Source organism: Amphiura filiformis, chromosome 20, assembly GCF_039555335.1.
Source record: "Amphiura filiformis chromosome 20, Afil_fr2py, whole genome shotgun sequence".
NCBI lineage: Eukaryota > Metazoa > Echinodermata > Ophiuroidea > Amphilepidida > Amphiuridae > Amphiura > Amphiura filiformis.
Genome location: NC_092647.1, coordinates 59,318,237 through 59,342,423, shown reverse-complemented (window position 1 = coordinate 59,342,423; position 24,187 = coordinate 59,318,237). Strand labels below are relative to the sequence as shown.

At 37.7% G+C, this 24,187-nt stretch overlaps 1 protein-coding gene across 2 annotated transcripts in view; it reads left to right on the top strand.

Moving 5' to 3' along the window:
* Window positions 1-23,734, top strand: part of LOC140142461 (uncharacterized) — a 30,528-nt gene extending 6,794 nt beyond the window's left edge. The window contains exons 3-15 of one of the 2 annotated variants that reach the window (XM_072164444.1): window positions 1,108-1,219; window positions 1,425-1,530; window positions 6,993-7,150; window positions 8,398-8,497; window positions 9,749-9,760; window positions 11,775-11,929; window positions 15,086-15,330; window positions 16,766-17,681; window positions 18,003-18,252; window positions 18,974-19,152; window positions 19,883-20,082; window positions 20,543-20,636; window positions 23,190-23,734. In XM_072164444.1, the coding sequence (XP_072020545.1) occupies window positions 1,108-1,219; window positions 1,425-1,530; window positions 6,993-7,150; window positions 8,398-8,497; window positions 9,749-9,760; window positions 11,775-11,929; window positions 15,086-15,330; window positions 16,766-17,681; window positions 18,003-18,252; window positions 18,974-19,152; window positions 19,883-20,082; window positions 20,543-20,636; window positions 23,190-23,423 (2,761 nt within the window). In that variant the 3' untranslated portion in view covers window positions 23,424-23,734. The remainder of the gene's footprint in view (window positions 1-1,107; window positions 1,220-1,424; window positions 1,531-6,992; window positions 7,151-8,397; window positions 8,498-9,748; window positions 9,761-11,774; window positions 11,930-15,085; window positions 15,331-16,765; window positions 17,682-18,002; window positions 18,253-18,973; window positions 19,153-19,882; window positions 20,083-20,542; window positions 20,637-23,189) is intronic. The other variant, XM_072164445.1, reaches the window with a different exon arrangement.
* The last annotated feature ends 453 nt before the right edge of the window (window positions 23,735-24,187 follow it).

The window sequence follows — 24,187 nt, the reverse complement described above, 5'->3', positions numbered from 1 at the left end:
TAAAATAAGAAGCAAGAAACAATTAAAAAAACCATAAGAAAATGGACATATTAAAAGAACTTTGCAATCAAGTAAGAGATTTCTGGATTCAAAGGGCAGTAAGTAAGCTTAGGTACTGAGAATTTTGGTAATGGTACTAACTCAATTTTCAAGATGTCCTACTTTTTCACTAAATATAATCAAGCAAAATGAGGAAATCACATTTTCAGAATTATTTTTGCAGCCAGGGGGGGCCGGCCAAGATTGGCTGAATTTTGACGTCATCATTGGTTTTACACGTAAACACAAAAATGTCTCAAATTATTCCAAAACTGTACGTATGTTATTAAGCACTATTTTATCAGTCTAAATCCGCTGAGGTTCGCCAGTGAACCTCATTGTAAGTACTGTTTTTTGTATGTTTTGTATGAATAACGCACGGTATGTTTATGATATATACCTAAAATTTCCCCCCATTGTGTATCACGGTTAGCGTGGTGTAATGGTAAAGGTTGTCGCCTGCGGTGCATAGGGTCCCGAGATCGAGTCCCGCTCACTCCCGGCTATAATTTTTTTTTCTTCACATTCATTTTGAATCCCAAAATATTTATTTTTATGTGAAAATTTATACAATGATTCACTGAGAAATATATTTTGGGCAATTTTTTTCTGTAACGGGGCTAATAGAGCTAAAAACACAACTCGGCACAGGGCGTCCAATGTCCAGGCAGTGTTGCCGTCATATTGTCTGTTTTGTTTACGATATTGGCTGTTGCCACAGTGAATAATGTAGTCCACCGTCGTCTGTTTGCAGCATGATAAACTTTTAATGAGATTTAATTTGATTAAATGTCATCAAATTCAAAATGTGCAATACAAAAGCCAAGCTAAGTTATAGTTGAAAACATTGAGTAAACTAAATAATTATAAGGAATATCAAGAAAGTTTTCACAACTTGCATTGGGGAAGTTGGTGGTCTGCGACTGGTCTTGAATACCGATTGATTTTGGGTTTAGTGGTAGTGGGAAACTGGGTCATCTGACTGGAAGTACCACAATGTTGACCTCTGCCAGATCTGAATTGTAATATTTTTTAATGGAATATATTATTTCACTTTTTTTCCTGAAGAAATCCTACAGAGTTAACTGAAGCTTTTATTCAAGAATTCAACAATGCTGATGGACTGGAGGATAAGGAGAGACTGGAGGAGTTGGCGTACAAAATGCTCTCCAGAGCACAGGTAATGCTGATAATGTTCTTTTTTGTAACATTTACTGAGGAAGATGCCCTCAGTGGTTTTCAAAATGCTGTTTTTACACGATTATATTGTACTTTATTAAACTAATAACCTGCAAGGCTTCAAGTGCTGTTATTACAATATTATTAGTGGTAAACAATATATTAATGGTAGTGTCTTGCAAATGTTTATTTTAATCTCTTTGCAGAGAAGGGCTGGGTTAAAACAATTTGGTCGTGGCAATTATGTGGATCTTCCCAGGGCATGGTCAGAGTTATCAATGTTGGCACAATGCAGGGGCAAGATACAAGAAGGTAAGTCTGAAAACAAATGGAGGAGGCTGATCAGGTTAATCATGGTAAAGACTACTGAAACCAAAGACTACTGACTCTGCAATGTTTGTGTGTCACTCATGGAGTAGCACTTGTTCAGTGCCTAGTATATCAGTATACGGGGACCATGACAACCCCTCTCTGACATTACAAAATCCACCAGTCTTATCCCTCGCTGGCCGCTTCGCGGCCATGCGCGCGACCACCCCCTCTCGAGGAACTAGATCTAGTTCTATCATGGAGGGCAAATGTGTTGTTGTTTGCATTCTGCAAGTAAATCATTGTGCCAAAAATGTATGCTAGGGGCTGCATGCGCAAACTATTGTAATGCTCAAGCTTAAGGATGCTGATTATCAGCGTTCGAAATTTTGGTTGTCCGGTTGCCCGGGACAACTAAAAAAGTCGCCGGACAACCAAAAATACTAATTCGGTTGTCCGCCGGACAACCATAAATCTAGCCAAAAGTCACATTTGTAGGCCTACGGACAACCAAAAATTTAGACGGACAACCAGAAATTGTAATCTGGTTGTCCGTGGGACAACCATTTATTTTTCCTAAATTCGAACACTGCTGATTATCGTTAAATTTGAGGTTTTTGCGGATTTGGTGGTATGCACCCTAAAGTTGGTACTCTAAGTCTAATCTCTCTGCTATATCCAGAATTAATATCTGAAAGATTATTTTAAGAAGCACTATTTTCTAAAATGGTGCAGATTTCTTGATGTTGATATTATTGCTGGAAATACAAAATCACAGACATAATTATGCAACTTGGTTTTAATCACTGCAAACTGTGTTAGGAATAAGACAGGCCCTCAGGCCAAAAGCCTTTAAAAAACACTGTGTGCCCGGCGATACATTACCAAAGTCAGCATCCATTCTTCTCTGCAGCTGGGCATTACCTGTTGTTGATTTGTGATTCTGAAGTCTTAGAAAGTGTCACAGATATGTGGACCAATATAACATTAAACAAAAAATCTTAGCCAAGATGTATTATGCATCTAAACTGTGAGCAGGGTTGCCAAACCCACAATTTGGTAGCCCAATTGGGTGACTTTTGAAGATTTTTCCTGTGACTTTTGACAATTTCCTGTCCCATAGAAACAAATGGTAAAGAAAAAATTTGGGCGATTTTTCAACATTGGCTCCCGCGACTTCCGATAGTTTCCTGCCCCATAGAAGCCAATGGTAAAAAGAAAGATTGGGTGACTTTTCGATTATTTGACCCGCGATTCAGGCTGAAATCTTTTGGCAACCCTGACGGTGAGTGTGACTTGCAAAATATGCACCTACATCATTACCAAACTTGAGGCAAAACAAATGCCAATATAGGTCATGGCTTAGCATAGCTGATTTCCTTTTTGTGTATCAACTTTTTATTGAAACCCTCATATTCGCTGTCGAAGTAACGTAATAATCGGATAAACTACCATAGCAATAGATGAATACAATTTTTGACTATATCGCCCTGCACTACAAGCAGGTTGCACTCATCACTTGTGTATGTCTGCAATCATAGATTGAATACAATATGGCTCTTTTCAAAAATACTGATCTTACAGGTGCGAGTGATCAGCATGATATGAATATTCTAGTCCAGGTCTTTATCCCTGTTCTTTGACATCTATGGTTCAATGCATAGGTACCGCATGAATGATATAGTGCAGGGCAATTAAAAACTTCGGTCGAAGTTTTGCCACAAGTTAAAAAAAATAACGGTTAGTTCATGAAAAAGAAGAAGTGAAATTTAGCAAAACGCGACGAGGTTTATTTGCCCGTAAGAGAGCTCTATTGTTCCGCTATTGTATCCGCTATTGTATCCACTATTGTATTCTATTCATAAAAGCTACTGCAAGAATCGCGCAATCCCTGATATTGCAGGTGTCTTCCACAAGTTCGCATTTATTAACATTCAAAATGATCCCATACTCTTACATTTATAGTCTTATTAGTGCTTTTTATATAATATTCAGAAATTGCAATTCTGAAAACTACTAACTTTTCAAGTGAAAATATATATTCCATCGAAAATATATCATACTTAAATTCTATAGAATCTATAGATAGATACCCAACCCAGAAGTGCCCATTTATTTTCTAAATTTTTGAGTGAACACGATAATGCGATTGATCTTCTTACACGTAAAAATACGGCCAATTCAGAGAGAAAATCTTGTTTCTCTTATAGGGCCTACTATAGACAATTACTTGTTGTTGGCTGGCCGCTGAGCTACATCTTTTACTAATTATAGATACGTCAAAACGTGTTCCCATGTTGAAAGTGTACAAGCTATTTCTACTTGCTTTATATAGAGAGCACAATTGAATGAAGACGATTTATTTGTGCCAGGATTTCATTTAATATAACTATTTTTTTAAATTTTAATAATACCCCATACCTAACAAGAACATAAGGAAATATTGTAAAGGCCATAAATATACGCACTCATGCATAGGGAGACAAACATGATAAAGTTAATCTGTTAGTTTCATTCTCGTTCATTAACCTTTGGAACATTTCACATGCATGGTGTTTGCATCAATGCCTTCTCGGCAATCTAGGGCCATAGGTCTATAGCAGAGAAGATGTAGTAAGAAAGAAAGAAAGAAATGAGAAAAGAAAGAAAGGAAGGAAAAAGAAATGAGAAGAAAGAAACAAAGAAAGGATAAAGAAAAGGAAAGGAAAGAATGAAAGTAGGCCTATGAAAGAAACAAAAAAATAAGAAAGAAAGAAAGAAAAAGAAAGAAAGAAAGAAAGAGAGGAAGAAAGAAAGAAGGAGAGAAATAAAGGAAGAAAGAATGAAAGAAAGGAAAAAAGAAAGGAAGGAAAAGAGAAGAAAGAAAGAAAGAAAAGAAACAGAACTAAAAAGGAAAGGAATAATGAAAGTAGGCCTATGAAAGAAAAATGAAAGAAAGGAGGAGAGAAAGAAAGAAAGAAGGAAAAAAGAAAATTAGAAAACACAGGAAATTAATACAAAAAACTGCTATAATGGAGAGAATGAAGATCTACCAAATGGGCAGGGCGTGACCAAAAGGAAATTAAAGTTTGAATGCAGAAAATTGGACATTAAGTCCGATGCTATCAGGGCCAGCAAGGGTGCCGTAATGGTATAGTATGTTGTTCCTTCAACCAACGCTAGTGATCTGAACCTGAGGTTTGGAGAAGGCCATGCGCCAGTGACTCTAAGATCAGACGGAATATGGGGAATATCGTTGTAGTGGCGCGTGATGGGACTGTCATGGTTGTTTTTGCTCACTTTGATAAAGTGTTTTTGTACGAAACGTCAGTGTATAATTTTATATTTTAAAAAACATCGTTGAACAACACCATTTTGTTCAATTACTTTTCACTTTTTACCATGCGATGTTACGTGGGACTCTTAACTTTTTCTGCACCAAATAACTAGATTTATATGTTTGCGAAGTTTAATAATTTATTTAATTTAAAAAGAAAAACGTCAAGTGTTCAAACTTTAAAGCTCTTTTTCTCGAAACAGCGATTTTGATTTCAAGTTAGATCATTTTACCAAATCAGGGCCGAATTAGGCTGTTTAGCTTAATCATGTGAAGTGACCTCTTAGCTCTTGAAATGATATCACACTGATCAGACTGATCTTTATGTTATTACAGTGAGGCCCACATACAATGTTCAACACAAAGTGAACGATGTTATAACTTGGAGGGCTAACAAACCAACACCGCCAAATTCGACTGACGTGTGTACAACGTGGGGAACTATGAGGAAATTGAACACTCGTTGTCTGATCATGCATGTGTTTATGGTTCGGATAGCGGTTACTTTCCAGATCTCGTTCGCTTGGGTTTATTGAATACACTCTATATATAGTCATCAATATGTCGTTTCCAGTCCCTGTCTGAACTATTGGGTTCAGCTATTAATTTTGTAATAATTCTTTTACCCCATGCAGCTGATTGGGGTGGTTACGGTCGTTAAAACAACTAACCGCTGAAATGAGGATATCGAACTAGTTTGCCCTTTCAAGCAGGGCTGAAAAGAACCACAAACCGCGAAATATGGATATCCAACTAGTTTGCCCCTCGAAGCTTCAAAAAATCACTCATCGCGAAATAGTTTGTCCCGCAGGGCTACAAAGAACCATTAACCGCGAAATATGGATATCCAACTAGTTCGCCTCGCATGGCTACAAAGAACCACTTACTGCGCAATATTTTTTACCTCAAAAAAGAATTAATATCTACCAAAAAAAGCGTTTCAAAAGCGTAAAAGGGGCCACAGTTTAAAAATCTTTCCTGTGTGGCTTTTCACCCTTTTTAAACTTGGTCCCATTCAGTAAAGTAGTAATAACATGAAGAACGAGTCCTAATTTCTACATGCAACAATTAGGTTTAAGACTGTTCGAAAGCGGTAGAATATGACGAAGGCTATGTATTATCAAAAACATTTGAAGGTTTATATTTTATTATCTTGCGTGTTCATAAAGAGTAGTAGAGTATTATATATACTTAGCAAATTGACTGTCTGTCAACCTGCTATATATAGGCCCTACATCTGTACATAGGCGCAGAATCGCACAAGACGATGAAGAATTTAACAAAGTGAGTATTTGCTACTTTTGCTTAAATCAAAATACATTATAACGCCTTTACGGATCGAACATTAATTCATTTACTCTACAAAATGAACACTGACAACTAAGAAAAGAAACAAGTAGCCTAAAGATGACTTCAGTATGGGTCTTTAGAAACTTTCATAAATGGGACCAAGTTTAAAAAAGGGTGAAAAGCCACACAGGAAAGATTTTTAAACTGTGGCCCCTTTTTACGTTTTGAAACGTTTTTTGGTAGATATATATAGTCAAAAATTGTATTCATGTACCGGTATTGCTATGGTAGCCTTACGTCACTTCTACAGCGAATAAAGACATCTCTACGGAATACTGAACTATTGTGGAATTCTTTATAAACTGTTACAAAGTCAGTATCATGACTGTGTACTTAATTCAATTATAAGCATCGCCTTTTCGTGCATCACCGTGAGGCACGGTGGCTCAGTGGTTACGGCCTTGGACTCATAATCTGAGAGCTTGCTCGACGTGTGTGGGTTTGATTCCCCGTCCCACCACCGTGTTGCGCCCTTGGGCAAGGCGCTTTGCCTCACCCCACCCAGGTGGAATGGGAAGCTGTTAGGGGTAGTCACAGTCGTTGTACTGATGGACCCTGCGCCACTTGTAGGCTGCAAACGTGGTTCCGACATATTCTAATGACGCGAATAAATGTAAAGCGCTTTGAGGCTGTTTATGGCATAAAGCGCTATATAAATATCTACATTTATTTATTTATTTATTTTATTTAGCTGTGAACAATTTTGATCAAATAGCGTTAAAGCTAAGATTGTTTCCAAATGATAATCAATTATACAAATGTACATTAATGATTTTCCCTTGATTCTCTTCTTACCCAGAATGTTTAGATACACTGATTGTATCTCTTCATCAAGCATCTCTATCAACCAATCATATTCCAAGTTTATTTTATTTGGCTGAGACAACTCTCTATTGGCTGAGGACAGATGCCATGGATCAACCATTCTTGAGGATAGGAGAGATTAAATTGTTAAAGGTTTGTCACTTATAATCATTATTTCTCTTAATTGTATTTTGATAGAGTTACCAGGGCTTAATTGCACACTATGGAGTCTGAATGAAAACATAATACCAGATATTGCAAATTTGATACCAGCAGGGTGATGGGGTACTTGCACTTGTGTATGCAATCAGCAGCATGTACACCGCTTGAATGCTTGTGCACGATGGGCACCCGATATCAGCGATATTAGCATCCCGTACCTACTGATGAAATGACTGACAGAATCCTAATTTTCTTATCCCTGGACAGACGATGGTGGACTACATTATTCAATGTGGCAACAGCCAAAAGCGTAAACAAAACAGACAATATGACGGCAACACTGCCTGCACGATGGACGCAATTATTTTTTCACGGAGCCAAGATCCGTTCTGAGCTCTATGGGCCGGGTGGCCCAATTACAGAAAAAAAAAGCACAAAATATATTTCCCAGTGCAACATATACATTTTCACATGAAAATAAATAATTTTAAATTCTAAGAAAAACGAAGAAGAAAAATTTTTAATCACCGCCGGGGAGGAGAATCGATCTCGGGACCTTATGCGTGGGAGGCGAGCTGCATAACCACTACACTACGTATTCTCCTTGATAAACGTAGGGGAAATTTTCAGTATATATCGTAACATATCGTATGCGTTATTCATAGGCCCTACAAAAAAAATTAAAAAACAGTACTTTACAATGAGGTTCACTGCGAACCTCAACGGATTTAGACTTATAAAATAGTGCTTAATAACATACGTACAGTTTTGGAATAATTTGAGACATTTTTGTGTTTACGTGTAAAACCAATGACAACGTCAAAATTGAGCCAATCTTGGCCGGCCCCCCCTGTCCCTGGAGTTACATTCCCAATGGGCTATTCCAGATGAAATTCATACACCCCCTATGGAAGACATGACCTTAATCTCCCACACATGGAATGTGAATGTCAAATGGTATTAGCTGAATGGGTAACTCCATTTGAAGTCTACACCCCCTGTGTGGGAGATTAAGGTCATGTCTTCCATAGGAAGTGTATGAATAGCACAATGTCAAGCTCCAACAGACTAAGAAACTGGCTATAAATGTGACTTATCCGGTAGTAAACAAGCAAACAAAAACATAAATACTGATTAAGTGTACCTTAATGAAAACTTTTTCCTGCTCGGAACCCTTTATAATGTATTTTTGAAGAGAAATCAAAATGCAGCTTTTCTATGATTTTGATTATTTTCAGATGGGTCTGTCAGTGTTTCTACGTCTATTTTATCATCACATGGTGGGTCATTTAAGCACTCATACAGAATGTAAACAAAGACTTATCACATATTTGGCAGGTAAGTATTCTATACATTAAGATGCCATGGGGAATCTGCACCAAGCTTGAGGACCAAAACGGTTTACCTGTTACTCACATTCAGCAAAGGCTGGAATTGAAACGATAATACAAGCATTAATTAGCATTACAAATTTTTCAAATATTGCATTTAGAGTCCATTATGACCACATTTTTCCAAAGATATACAATTGTAGTTGAAAATCAGTTATGAAAAAGATTAACAGATGTATTTTCTAAAAATTAGCCGTTCGTTTTATTTAATTTCACTTCACGGGAGTGTATCTCCATAGATCCAGTATAAGTATGTGTGTTTTGTCAACCATCTGTTTACAAACTCTTCTAAAAATTAGAATGCATAAGATGAATTTAGTCTTTGCACTTAGTGTTTAGGCTTGATTGTCACAGCATATGAAATATGGTCTAAAAATGCATGCGTTTTGACCCTTATTTCCAAAAATTAACCAAATATTAAAATTTGACTTTCATTGCCAGGTATAACTAACTAAAGAATTAGGATTTAGCTATGTTTCATTTGGCAAAATAAGATAATATTTTTTAATCCAAAGTGCTGTATATATCTGGAATAGGTAGTAGGCCAACTATAATATTTTGCAGTAAACCTTTGACAAGAGCATATTTTAAACATACATAGCATTGAAACACACTTGTCTCTGATTGGCTGCTGAGGCGATCTGCTGTTGGCAAGTGGAAATTTATGAATGAACTTTGCGCCATTCCCGTTGTTAGCTCCCACTTTGCAACATCACGGTAGTATGCGCTCGTCAAAGGTTTACTGCAAAATATTATATACCAGTAATTATCAAGAATTCTGACTGTTTATTTTCAAATATTCATTCCATTAATTATACCTTTCAGTGTGACTTTTATGCTCATCATAATACTATTTACAGAGTGTCCGTCCATGGCGCTTATCGGCGTCTGGCGTGGCTTCGCTAACGCGTGCTTTCATGGTGCGTGATCGCATGCTCGCTATCGCTTAGTGCGCGGAGTATACCGACGGGCGCAGTGCGAACATCTGAAAGCATGACTGTGGTTAATCGTGCAGGTGCATCTCATCGGATTCCAAAATTTTAGTAGTTTAAAAGGTCAGGGCAAGTAGGCCTATAACGGGTGTTGGGTAATTAGAGATAGTCACAAGAACCACCCAACCCGAGAACCGCGAAATCTAGTTCTTTATGCTATTGACATAATGTATTTTGTTGGTTTTGTTTAAAATGTGTTTTTGTAGCTTTGATTGAAGGTAGGTCTTAACTGTTAAGGTTTGATTTTGATTTTTAAAGTTGTAAAACTAACATTTGATGTGATGTGTGAATTAGCTTCAGTATTGCAACCTTATATGAAGACATAAAAGGGAGCACTGGCTATAAAGCAATAAGTGCATGCCAAAAAAGTGTAACATGTGATGCGATCAAGCTAAATTTGTCTGATTTTGATCAAAATCAAAATTCAGTTTCCCATCCTCAGAGCTTTATTTGCTGAAAACCCCATAATAACTTCGCAATGATATGGTTGATTGCTGCTTTGTACAATAAAATACAAAGGAAATTGAATGCTATGATTTGCTATACCTCAAAATCAATATTCCCGACATCTGACTCATTTTGCTTGATCACATCACATGCCTATTATTAAGTGTCCTCATACATTTAAATTTAGTTCTTTTGTACAAGAATGCAATGATGATGATGACAGTGGTGATAATGAAGATGATGATGACAACTATGATGATGACGATGAGGAGGGCAACAATGACGCTCCTGATTGCAGTTTTGTGATGATGACTGAATGATGAATGGTACAGTTTGTCCACTCTGAAGTACAAAGTGACAACGCGCGCGTATACAGCACGCAAACAGTGTGCAGTGCTGCGTCTCTGTTGCAGGTATGCGTGCCATCAAAGTCGGCACAATGTTTGCGTCCGCGTCGGTACTTTGTACTTCAGAGTAGACTGACTGTAGTGATGATAATTACAGTGACTCAGTGAGCTTAGGCTAATTTATAAAAGCAAATTTACAAAATTGCCATGTGACCCATGGGTGCCACCATAACAAGACCATCAAGGGATCAGGTGATGTTCCACAAAATGCAAACATAAACTTTTTAGGCGCTATCATCAATGCTACTAATAATTTATAGCTAAATTATCACCCTTTGGGAGATTCTGAATTTTTCATGTTTTCAAGAATTAAATTTCAAAAGTATTTACAGGTGGAAAAGAAAATTTAAAATTGATCTGCAAAAAATCTTACAATAATACAACAAAGTTGCAAAAAACAACAAATTTCATGCATGCCACTTTCTGTTCAAATGTACAGGAAGACTACCCGCTGTGCCAAAGGTAACTTTTCCAGACTTCCTGTCTAGAAGTTGTAATGTCAGTGCCCATCTGGTCACCACGGCTGTTCATTACATCCACTTTTATCTAGGGTGCCCTCAATTTAAAACCTACTGACATTATGTAATGCGTAAGCTGTACCAATCTACAGGCTACATAGATTTTACACTTCCTAATTCCTATACACTACACACTCATGGCACAGAGAGTTCATTCATACAATTCTTGGGGATAAATCAATAGGTACAGCGTCCGTAAAATCAGTAAGCCATAAATTTAGATAAAATTTGTTGTCACACATAGGTGGTAAACGGATGTGTCGCATGAGTATTATTTAAATTTGCTTTTATAAAGCCCAAATTCACTGAATCCAGTCCAGAAGATGAGAATGTGATGACTGTTATACATGAAGACTTTGCAGTACTTTGGATAGTATCTAAAACTAACAGGCTTGATTTTAAATAGAAGATTTGATGTGGTGTGATTAGAAATTTACATCTTTATTGAGTTACCTATTTAGCATCATTTAGCATGTGATTAGAGCCATTACATCTTGATTGAGTGACTTATTTCACATCATTAGATTTGATTAGGCCATTGTCTCAAAGCTTGCGCGCGCGTTTGTAAAATCGCACGATTTGACAGAAAAGAAATGCGGAAATTTTTTTATTTCAAATAAAAAATTTTTTTAGTTTTATCTAGAAAAAAATAGGAGAAAATCAGACTTTTTTTCTCAAAATACCATGAAAAAAGTCGGAATAAAAAAAAAAAAAAAAAAAAAATCGATTTCGCATTTGTTTTTCAATTTCTCGTGAGCTTTGAGACAAACCTTTTCTTTTTTTTTTTTTTTTTAGAATAAAAAAATTGAATGTGTGGCAGACATCTTACCCTTCTTTGTCAATCAATTTCACCATTACAGGTATCAAGGAATGTGAGGAAGCCTACAACCCATACCCTGGGGCACACTTGTGTTTAAGATTTATATCAGAAGTAGGCAGTATGGTAGTAGGTGATGTGCTTGGTCTACCTCTACCTCTTCACACTCCTGAAACTAGAACCAAGGATCCCAATCAGGTAAGAATTTGGCAACCCTGACCTTGAGTGTGTGGATGAAGTCATCTTAGGTAGTTAGCACTCATGGATGAAGTCATCTTAGGTAGATAGCACTCATGGATGAAGTCATCTTAGGTAGATAGCACTCATTGATGAAGTCATCTTAGGTAGATAGCACTCATGGATGAAGTCATCTTAGGTAGATAGCACTCATGGATGAAGTCATCTTAGGTAGATAGCACTCATGGATGAAGTCATCTTAGGTAGATAGCACTCATGGATGAAGTCATCTTAGGTAGATAGCACTCATTGATGAAGTCATCTTAGGTAGATAGCACTCATGGATGAAGTCGTCTTAGCTAGATAGCACTCATGGATGAAGTCATCTTAGGTAGATAGCACTCATGGATGAAGTCATCTTAGGTAGATAGCACTCATGGATGAAGTCATCTTAGGTAGATAGCACTCATTGATGAAATCATCTTCGGTAGTTAGCTCTCATTGATGAAGTCATCTAAGGTAGATAGCACTCATTGATGAAGTCATCTAAGGTAGATAGCACACATTGATGAAGTCATCTTAGTTAGATAGCACACATTGATGAAGTAATCTTAGGTAGTTAGCACTCATGGATGAAGTCATCTTAGGTAGTTAGCACTCATGGATGAAGTCGTCATAGGTAGTTCGCACTCATGGATGAAGTCATCTTAGGTAGTTAGCACTCATGCATGAAGTCATCTTGGGTAGATAACACTCATTGATGAACTCATCTTAGCTAGAAAGCATTCATTGATGAAATCAACTTAGGTAGTTCATCGATGAAGTCATCTTGGGTAGTTAACACTCATGGATAAAGTCATCTTAGGTAGTTAGCACTCATGGATGAAGTCATCTTAGGTAGTTAGCACTCATGGATGAAGTCATCCTAGGTAGATAGCACTCATTGATGAAGTCATCTTAGGTAGATAGCACTCATTGATGAAGTCATCTTAGGTAGATAACACTCATTGATGATATTATCTTAGGTAGATAGCACTCATTGATGAAGTTGTCTTATGTAGATAGCACTGATGAAGTCATCTTAGGTAGATAGCACTCATTGATGAAGTCATCTTAGGTAGATAGCACTTATTGATGAAGTCATCTTAGGTAGATAGCACTCATTGATGAAGTCATCTTATGTAGATAGCACTCATTGATGAAGTCATCTTAGGTAGATAGCACTCATTGATGAAGTCATCTTAGGTAGATAGCACTCATTGATGAAGTCATCTTAGATAGATAGCACTCATTGATGAAGTCATCTTAGGTAGATAGCACTCATTGATGAAGTAATCTTAGGTAGATAGCACTTATTGATGAAGTCATCTTAGGTAGATAGCACCCATTGATGAAGTCATCTTAGATAGCACTCATTGATGAAGTCATCTTAGGTAGATAGCACTCATTGATGAAGTCATCTTAGGTAGATAGCACTCATTGATTAAGTCATCTTAGGTAGATAGCACTCATTGATGAAGTCATCTTAGGTAGATAGCACTCATTGATGAAGTCATCTTAGGTAGATAGCACTCATTGATGAAGTCATCTTAGATAGATAGCACTCATTGATGAAGTCATCTTAGATAGATAGCACTCATTGATGAAGTCATCTTAGGTAGATAGCACTCATTGATGAAGTAATCTTAGGTAGATAGCACTCATTGATGAAGTAATCTTAGGTAGATAGCACTTATTGATGAAGTCATCTTAGGTAGATAGCACTCATTGATGAAGTCATCGTAGGTAGATATCACCATGGATGAAGTCATCTTAGGTAGATAGCACTCACTGATGAAGTCATCTTCGGTAGATTGATAGCACTCATTGATGAAGTCATCTTAGGTAGATAGCACTCATTGATGAAGACATCTTAGGTAGATAGCATCATGTATGAAGTCATCTTAGGTAGATAGCACTTACTGATGAAATCATCTTAGGTAGATAGCACTCACTGATGAAATCATCTTCGGTAGATCGATAGTACTCATTGATGAAGTCATCTTAGGTAGATAGCACTCATTGATGAAGACATCTTAGGTATATAGCACCATGGATGAAGTCATCTTAGGTAGATAGCACTCACTGATGAAATCATCTTCGGTAGATCGATAGTACTCATTGATGAAGTCATCTTAGGTAGATAGCACTCATTGATGAAGACATCTTAGGTATATAGCACCATGGATGAAGTCATCTTAGGTAGATAGCACTTACTGATGAAATCATCTTAGGTAGATAGCACTTATTGATGAAATCATCTTAGGTAGATAGCACTTACTGATGAAATCATCTTAGGTAAATCGATATCATTCATTGATGAAGTCATATTAGGTAGATAGCACACATTGATGAAGTCATCTTAGGTAGTTAGAACTCATGAATCAAATCATCTTTGGTAGATAGCACATATTGGTGATTTTGTCTTGGGTAAATAGCACTTGTTGATGATAAAGTTATCCAATGTAGATAGGTATAGTAAAACAAGTACAACATGGTTTATTTTGGGGGAAACAGTGAAAACTGATAGCACTCACTGATGTAGTCATCATAGATTGATAGCCTTCATTGATGAGGTCATGTTAGGTAGATAGCCCTCATTAATTCATCTTTGGTAGATAGCATTCACAGATGTAGTCATCTTTGGTAGATAGTACTCATTTAGGGAGTCATCTTAGGTAGATAGTACTCACCAATGTAGTTGTCCTAGGTAGATAGTACTCATTGATGAAGTCATCTTAATTAGAAAGCATTCACCGATGTAGTCCCCTTAGGTAGAAAGCACTTATTTATATTTATTAAAGAAGTCATCTTAGGTAGACAGCATACATTGATGAAGTCATCTTAGGCAGATAGTACTCATAGGTAAATATCGCCAAGTCCTCTATTGTAGATGGCACTAATTGATGAAGTAATTCAAGTAGAAAATGGTCATTGATGATGTTGTGAAGCACTTATTAATCTTTTTAGCTTTGATGACATCATGCTTGGTGGAAAGCACTAATTGAGAGTGTCATCTTAGGTAGATAGTATTGATGAAGTCACATTTCATAGTTAGCCAATAATGATTAGTAACCACATGCCAGGGAATCTGCCATATTCATCAGCATTATTTACTTGTGTGTTATCTTGTTACAGATTTTAGAAGAAGAGGAGCCACCAGAATCCCCCATCAATGCATCATCACCGATAACCCAGCAACACAGTCACCATGACAACACCAAGATGGGGCCTTCACCATTCCAGAGTAGCATTCATGATCTTAGTCCTGCATTATGGCATACTTTGGATGTGTGGAGATGTGTAGTACACCTTAGTAAAGGCTTTAAAGATGCTGTCAAAGCACTGTCATTGTGTGCAACTAGTCTCAGCACAGAACATTGGTATGATAATAAATTATGTAATCTGAGTCAGAGATAGAAATACTAGTTTGTGTCTGATGTCACCTGTCAATCAAACTTGGAAAAAATTTGTTTTACAAGTCATGATGATTGAAATTTCTGAATGCCATGGTAAAACAATGTGCTTTATGGTTAATTTTGCACCTTGAAACATAGAGATCCATCTCAAAAGTTAGGTCTTAGTATTAGGAAACTTTTCTTTCCAAAGGCACCAAGTCAACAATGCCTAGAAAAGTTGCTTTTTGAATTGTAAAGGTACCGCAAGTTTTTGACATATTCTGCTATTCTTTTTCTCCGATGAAGGCACCAGATTTATTTATTTTATTTATTTATTCTTTCTTTATTGAGGGTAATACTGCTTCAGTGACAAACACTGCTTTTCAAGCAGGCCCTCATTGTATACATGTTATAGCAACAAAATATATTACGATACACAATATTTACAAAAATAGCATACAGTATTAACAATGTATTTACAATATACTAGTATTACAAATAAGTATAATGGTATCATCAACTACAAGATAATTAAACCATGATTCAAAATACAGAAATACCATAATTATATTTATACAAAAATCAAGCAAGCAAATGAACAAAATGTAGATAAAGACAGACCTAGATTTCGTTAATTTTTGACTGAAATTGGCCTAAAGTCATATTTTCCATCTGAGCTCTTATTGTAGGTGGCAAAGAATTCCTTGCATAGGCTGCCCTGACGTGAAAAGTACGTTGACCTGAATTTGATTTAAATTTTGGTACAATCAATGTATTAGAAGTATGATTTCTAGTTATATGATTATGGTTATCATGAACAAAATCAAATTGAGAAGATAAGTATGATGGATATTCATTATTTGAAAACAGTCATTAATAGAGTATTATGCCATATTTGATCAAGTTTAACCCACTGCAATGTATTCATTAAATCATTAGTTTTTATAAGTGTAGAATATAGTGTAGATGTCTGAATCCAAATGAATGCACAGCTCTACAGCGGGTCTCAATAAAAACCGAACCATTGTAGAGGGAGCTTGTGTTTTGGATTAGCAGCCACCTTGAGGCAAGACAGATAACAGTTCACTTGATTATCTGTCTGAACCTCCCTGGGTAAACAAGATGACGAGCGGTACATTTACCGCCTTGTTTTTTTTTTCATTCCTTCATAAAACTTGAATTACATGGGAACTTAATTTTTTTTGTTATTACTTCTGTGGTCTGTGCTGTGCGACAAGTGTACACAAGCGTAAACTAATGAACAATCGGACTGATTGGCTGATCAATGGTCTTGACAACTAGACAGTTGACCCATTGGTCGTCAGCGCGATCGCCAATTACCAACGCATACCTAGACCACAGAAGTACTAAAAAAATCTGCTTTAATTATATATAATACAAACCAATCATTACATTGCAGGGTTGATGCTGTGTGTGCAATGCGAGTGCTATCAGAAGCTGCCAAGTCTAACATCACGGTCCTCAGAGCTATGCAAAACTTAGCCAAGGGTGTGATTCCTGCTACCAGTCCTCTACCAATGCTTGGACACCACCACCATCACTACCCTGATGCCATTGAAGCAGATGTTGATGCTGAATCCATCAAGAGTGGGCAGACATCTCTAAGTGGCTTCCAGTCTGCTGGAGTCCAGTCTGCTGATGACAAAGTCACTGATAGCATGATAAAACTCCAGGTTTCAGAGGATCTTGATATGCCAGGTGGATTGGAATCGGAAATATCACTTGGTGGGAAACGTCTGAGTGATCTCAGCGGACATTCTTTTGTGAAAGGCAATGCTTCTATGCAGGTGATGGTTGGAAGTCCACATGCTAAAAGTGCAGACCAGTTAACCACACCAAGTAGTTATGGACATAAAACATCTCTTGATAGCACACCAACTACAATGGCTGAGGTCAGCAGCAGGGAAAGTCTCGAATCAGCCGGAGATCTGATGAGACAAAATGGACATGTACCGGAAGAGTACTCTGATGATAGTGATCTTGAGCCTGGTGATACGAGTGCTGTGAGCACCGTCAGACCAGATGTGACGCAACTTTCTGGTAAAAGTGCTCAAGGCCAGTCGGCAGAAGGGGCAAAGTTCAAACGAGAAGTGAGCTTTGACATAGACACTGTAAAGAAAGACGACGATGATGGTGATGTTCCAAGGAAGTCGAGTATTAGAATGGATTCAGGAGTTAGTGATAGGAAGTCATCCAGTGCGAAGTCGGTGACGATTGATCCGATTCCAAATACAGCTTACTATGCAAACACAACTACACCAGTGGCAGATACTAACAAACATGGGAAGGCTACTAAGCCATACAGTAATAAATTGGTGAGTAGTATTAGCTGTTAATCAGAGCCCTCATGATATGACATACGTCCAGTCTAGTGACTAGGGTACAAACCATGCACAAACCCTCTGATCATTGAAGCCCCGAGCCTGCCCCTTCTACCTTGGTTTGGGGCAGACATTTTATGAATAAAATTAGAAGAGCAACAATGACACCACTTGCATTACATTTAAGATGAATTTTAGAGTATGTAGTATGAACATGTAAAAATATACTTAGTAATCAACTATAAGTTAACTAGGCCCGCCCTACACATACCTCTTATGGAAGTATTTATATCATTTATATTGATATCTTTGCAGTTACCAGATGTCCATGGCATCCAAGCTTGGAGTTGGGAGCTGGGCTTCACCTATGTAGAAATCATGGCAAATATGTGTCTATACAGTACTACATCAAACATCCAAAAACTGGCTCTGATTGGGGACAGAAAGGATGCTTATGTCAGACCAACTGTATCAGCACAAGGAAAACGGAATGGGGTGGTATTGGAGAGTGCTGGTCTGCTTGATATGGCCGAGTTTCATGCTAGTAATGATGGCTCTCCTGAAGGTATGTAAACATTCCACAATAATTCTCCTCAGCGGCATATAGTCAAGGGGGCAGCAATCCCTCCCTGCCCCACCCCTACGAGATGCTAGCTGCCATAATTGTTAGATTTAATAGCCATTTTTGGTCCATTTTTGACCCTTTGTTTGTCTAATCTTGCTCCTTTGACAGTAACCTGATCCAAAATCGTAACATGCAGGCATGAGAATTTTCAGTTTTAAATCTGAATTCAGTTTTTTTTTCTAGTTAAAATGTCCGCAACTTAATTTAATTTCAGCCTGTTTCTGGTAATTTTTTAGTTTTTGCCTAAATTTCACGTGCATTTTCAAGTTTTTTTAGGAAAGTGCAGTCTCATGCGTGAACATGGTGGGCAGGGTCTTAGCTAGAAATTGAGGGTTGCCCGTCATTTGAATAAAATTGCCTGTCCTAATTTGACCTTTAAAACATTTACCAGACATCTATAGCCCATTGGGGCTTCAAAGAGTTCAAATGTGCTGATATGGCCTTGTTCTACAAATTGGATCTACTAAAAAGGTCAATTAGCTTCTCAAAACATACAATTTATTATAATATAGCATCTGTCAAAGGCATTAATTTTGCCCGTCCCAGGAGCAAACTGGCCGTCTAAAATGACGGCCAGACGGGTAGCTAGCTAAGACCCTGATGGTGGGTTAGGGACATTGTACTAACATTTTATGTAACATTGATATTGCATGTTTTTTAGATGGTACAGACTGGAGTTGGCGTATCCGTTATGCAGCCATCTTAGGACTTGTGAAGATTACACGATGCAGTCAAGATAACTTACATGAAGGACTGCGTACAGTGGCATGGAACGCCCTCATGAGATGTCACACTAAAGAACGAGATGAACGAGTATTAGAAGCATTCAGAGTGGGTCAGGTTAGTAGAAATGATGGCTAACTGCACATGTCACAATTTGTGTTAAAGCCATTATGTACAATCTTGGTTTGGTCAATTATTATTAAACCTGATTTTTTGGCATATTTGTAATGTTTACACATGTCCCAACTTTATTTGACCCCATTACAGACATTAGTTTGGTTTAACATGACAAGAAACCTTTCCTCACAGTTGTTACTAATATTATTTTATCATATTTGGCAAATAATAACCAAATTAAAATTTGACTAAAATTGTGAGGCTTTAAATATGAATGATGAAAGTAGAATTAGCATTTGTGTTTGCTTTTGAGTTGATTGTGCTTTTGCTTCAAAGCTGGTGTTCAGAGACCTTTGGTATAGTGTAGGGGTAGGGCGACAGTTGGTGTTAGGTTAAATTACAGTCTATATTTTGTTTTAGAGAAGAGCCGGAAAATCAAAATAATTTTTCAGACTAAAATTTGCTCATTCCCAATCACATGCTCTGAACAATTTTCTGTTTCTGCCCCTGATTTCTTAAGTTCTTTCAGTTAAAGAATAAAAGTATGGTATGGATATACGCTAGACACAGTGGCTAGCAATGGCACATACAGAGCGGGTTATTTACATGCCTTATAAAATAACATGAGGTTTTATGATCAAATCTGCCTGTACATAAAAGTTGATCATTTGATGGTGCACAAAATTTGATCAGTCCCAATAATCACAATAATCCAACTTTTGAATTTCAGGTGGAAGCCCAGTTGGAGGTTGAATTACAGAAAACCAAAGATGGCACACCACTGAATGCTAGATTAGCTGCTGGATTGGCTGTATCTTATCTACCACCCCTGGCTCCAGCTGTCAAAGTCCCAACAAAGCCTACCAGGAGGAAAGTGGAATTGCCTAAAGCTCCAGAACCAAGGAAAGGAGCAAATAGACTCTCACTTAGGTATGTATCAATTGGTTAACTGAATGTTTTTGAAGGTATAATCCGCACAGTGACACAGTGAAAGAGTAGGCAGTGAGATTACCTGAGTACCATCCGTGAACTTGAGTAGTCCTGAATACCATCCATGAACTCGTGTAGTGTTAGTATTAGATATTACACAATCATGGTGCCTATCATCTCAGTTGAAGAGCAGAAACAACTCCTTTCTGAGTAATCTCTAGTGCATTATAGGAAAGAAATCAAAATAGCTGCACACTACTTGTTCTGATGATATTGCTTGATGAAAAAACAGTTCCATCACTTGCTCACATGCAATTTGATTCACAGTGGAACTTTGTTTGTGTCAAGTGAGTCTTCACTGTATTTGTTAAATTTGTTAAATTTTGTTTTCCAAATTTAAATTTAGAACCATTTTGATGGTTCCATCACTTCAATAAATTCCTCATTTTTTTTCTTTCAGACAAGAGCTGATGTTGTCTACAGCCTTCCAAGAGACACCCGTTAACTTTGTATCTCGTACTAGCTATGATCTCAAGAGAATTGTTGAAGATCAGGTAAACATGTAGTTTATACTATCACTGTGAACAATATCCTATAAAAATATCTCTTTATTAAACCTTAATGCCCTGAATGGTTCAAAACTATTCCCCAGCGAAGTGACATAAATAATCGGATTAACTACCATAGCAATAGGGGAAAACAATTTTGAATATATAGCGCTACACTATAAGCAGGTTGCAGTCATCACCTGTGTATGTCAATCAATTAAAGATTGAATGCAATGCCGCTCTCTTCAAAGGTGCGAGTGATCAGCATGATATGGTTCAATGCAGAGGTACCATGTGAATATAAGCGTGCAGCGCGGTATAATCAAAAATTGTTTTTTCCTATTGCTATGGTAGTTAATCAGATTATTACGTCGCTTCGCCAGCGAATTCAGAAAGAGAAACAAGTTTTTTCAACATAAAGTGACTGCAGTCACTGCACATCTAGGCATCCCACGTGTGATTGAGCAATGAGCAGAGCACCCATATACACATGAAAACAGGGGCCAACCAGGTCAACACCCTCGACTAGCTAGGCCACCTGCTCCATGCCCAAGGGGTCTGTGGCTCAAAACCGCAGAGAGAAAAACAGTTTACTTGTGTCTTCTTTCTTCCTTCCATCCTTCTTCCCAAAATGCTTGTTTAAAGAGAATTCTTAGTCAGTGGGAGTGGTCTATTACATAGACACATAATCTGATTGGACAATCGCATGATTTTGGCCCGGGGGGGGGGGCACTCAACTTAAATTTTGGTAGGGGTGTGCGGCGCGGAGCGCCAAACTTAGGGAACTAAGAACTGATTTTCGGGCAAAATAGGAGCGTGAAGAACTGAAATTAGGGCCAAATTATAGGCTGTTGAGCTAAAAATTTCTAAATTATTTCCAAATTTGAGCTTAAAGAGCTACAATTGTCAGAGTTTGAGGCTCAAAGAACTGGAGCAGATCCAAATGTGGGGCTTTTAAGGAACTGCCGGAGAGCCTGAAATAGGGACCCTTGACCGCCGCACATACCCATACCACCTTAACATGTGAGTGCCCCCGGATTTCGGGTGTCGTCTATCAGGCCTTAGGCGACCCCACGTCATCATGAGTGTTGATAACGCGTAACACGCTCAAAGGGGTGGGCGTATGTTTCGCGTTGTATGTGTAGACGCAGGGCGGAATACTCGCACGCGCTAGCAGTACGCGCAATAAAAGATGTTGTAAACAAGTTTCGTTCATTTTAGAAAAAGAGGAGTTTTTATGACGGTAACTTAATTTTTGCTTTAAAAATAGTTTACAGTTATTAAAATAATATTTAACTGACTAAGAATGAGAATCGTAGAGGTATCGTAGTGGATACCGGCTGTGCATGTACTCACAATATTGGACCTGCCTGTTGTCTATCACACGGTAGAGGATAGTCAAAATAAAAATTCCTATCGTTTATTCTCTAAATGAAAAGATGTTTTCAGCTGACTACTACAAATTAGTTATTCAGAGAGTATTCTTTAAACCCTTCTAATAGTGCACCATTAGGTGGCTTGAGTCCAGGTTATTTCAAGTCAAGATAAAAAAAATTGGATCAAAGGAACAGATTTTGCATTGAATACCCAGAATGGCATAATTATGTAAGACGATACTGGCATAGCCACACTGTTCACATCCTGATAACACGTTATCAAATTACAGGATGAAAAGCTTACTGATTTATGACACAACAGGTGTTCATCTTTGGCTGAGCTGTGATTAAGAAATAAAAGGTAATGCATTATCCATTTACACCCAAATAATGTGTCTGAGGCAGTAAAAACGTAGCCGAACCCATTATTTAAACGTTTTTACTGCCGAGGACACATTATTTGCGTGTAAAGGATAATGCTGCACCCTTTATTTCTATTCTATTGGGATTCTATTACCACAAAATAGTGCGATTTTAAGAGAAAATATCACATTTTTTGCCCAAATATTTCGCGTTGTTTACCTCAAGGTGGAGCGCCTACGCGTAGCCAAAGCGTAAGTGATAGCGAATATTGCGGATCGCGTAACCAAGCATAATGCTTCGCATAGAATGCGTAACGACGCTAATATACTGCATCTCGCTTTGCTGTGCGCTGTGATGCGAGAAGAACATAAAGTTTGTTGCCCTGGCCACTTTATTGCTAATTAATGGTCTTGCACATGATGCGTTTCAACAAATCACAGTGCGCGATTTTGAATTATGGGTCGTGGGAGTAATAGAATACAAGATAATCTGTTATCATCAGGCTCATGATTTAACAATTTTTTATCTGGTTTAATTTTATTGGGGTATTCCAGTTGAAATCCATAACCCCTATGGGAGACATTTAAAACCTTAATCTTCCATACAGAGAGTCTAGATTTCAAATGGAGTTACCCATTCGGGTAACTTAATTTGAAATTCACACACCCTGTGTGGGAGATTAAGGTCATTTCTTCTGTAGGGGGTGGATCGATTTTAACTGGAATTATAACCCATTTGAAGAAACAATGTTTTTCATGCTCCCGCACATGTAAGAATCGCAAATCTGTTCAATAAATCACTATATTATTTCCATTTTCAGTGGAGAAAAGAACTTCAGCAAAAACTGGAAGAGGAAGAAAAGGATAAACAACAGGAATTGGAAGAGGAACAAAAGAAGACAGAAGAAAGACAAAAAGAAGTAGATGAGAAAAAGAAGAGAAAATTTGAGAAACATAACCAGCACAAAGGGGAGGTATCAGGGCCTGCCTCACCCACATTGTCAGATGAACTCAGCCCAAGGGAGTCGCTTTCTGAAGTGGACCTAAATTTATGAACTAAACTGTATGTGTAGTCCTTCATGAGGTCAACTGAACTGAATTGCCCCGTTTCGAAGCGGACCTAAATTTATGAACTGAACTGTTTGTGTAGCCCTTCATGAGGTCAACTGAACTGAATTGTCCCTTTCCGAAGTAGACCTAAATTTATGAACTGAACTGGTTGTGTAGCACTTGATGAGGTCAACTGAACTGAATTGCCCCGTTTCGAAGCGGACCTAAATTTATGAACTGAACTGTTTGTGTAGCCCTTCATGAGGTCAACTGAACTGAATTGTCCCTTTCCGAAGTGGACCTAAATTTATGAACTGAACTGTTAGGTCCGTATGCACAAAAGAGTTAGACCGGGTCTAAAGTTAGACCTGGTCTAAGTTGAATTTAGTCCCAGGAGAAATGATGTTTTCCTTTACATTTGCGTTAGTTATTTTGCATTATTTTTGAACATTGCATTAAAATCTTTAGAATTTGATAGCTACTCTAGGAAGGAAATAACAGGAAAGGACCATTCCTGATGGAACTAAATTTCAGTTAGACCAGGTCTAACTTTAGACCCAGTCTAACTCTTTTGTGCATACGGACCTTTGTGTAGCACTTGATGAGGTCAACTGAACTGAATTGCCCCGTTTCGAAGTGGAGCTAAATTTATGAACTGAACTGTATGTGTACTTGTGTAGCATTTGATGAGGTCAACTGAACTGAACTGAATTGATCTCAAGAAATGTGCCTTATTGCTTGAGTGAATGGAAAGGTATACAAATTTGTA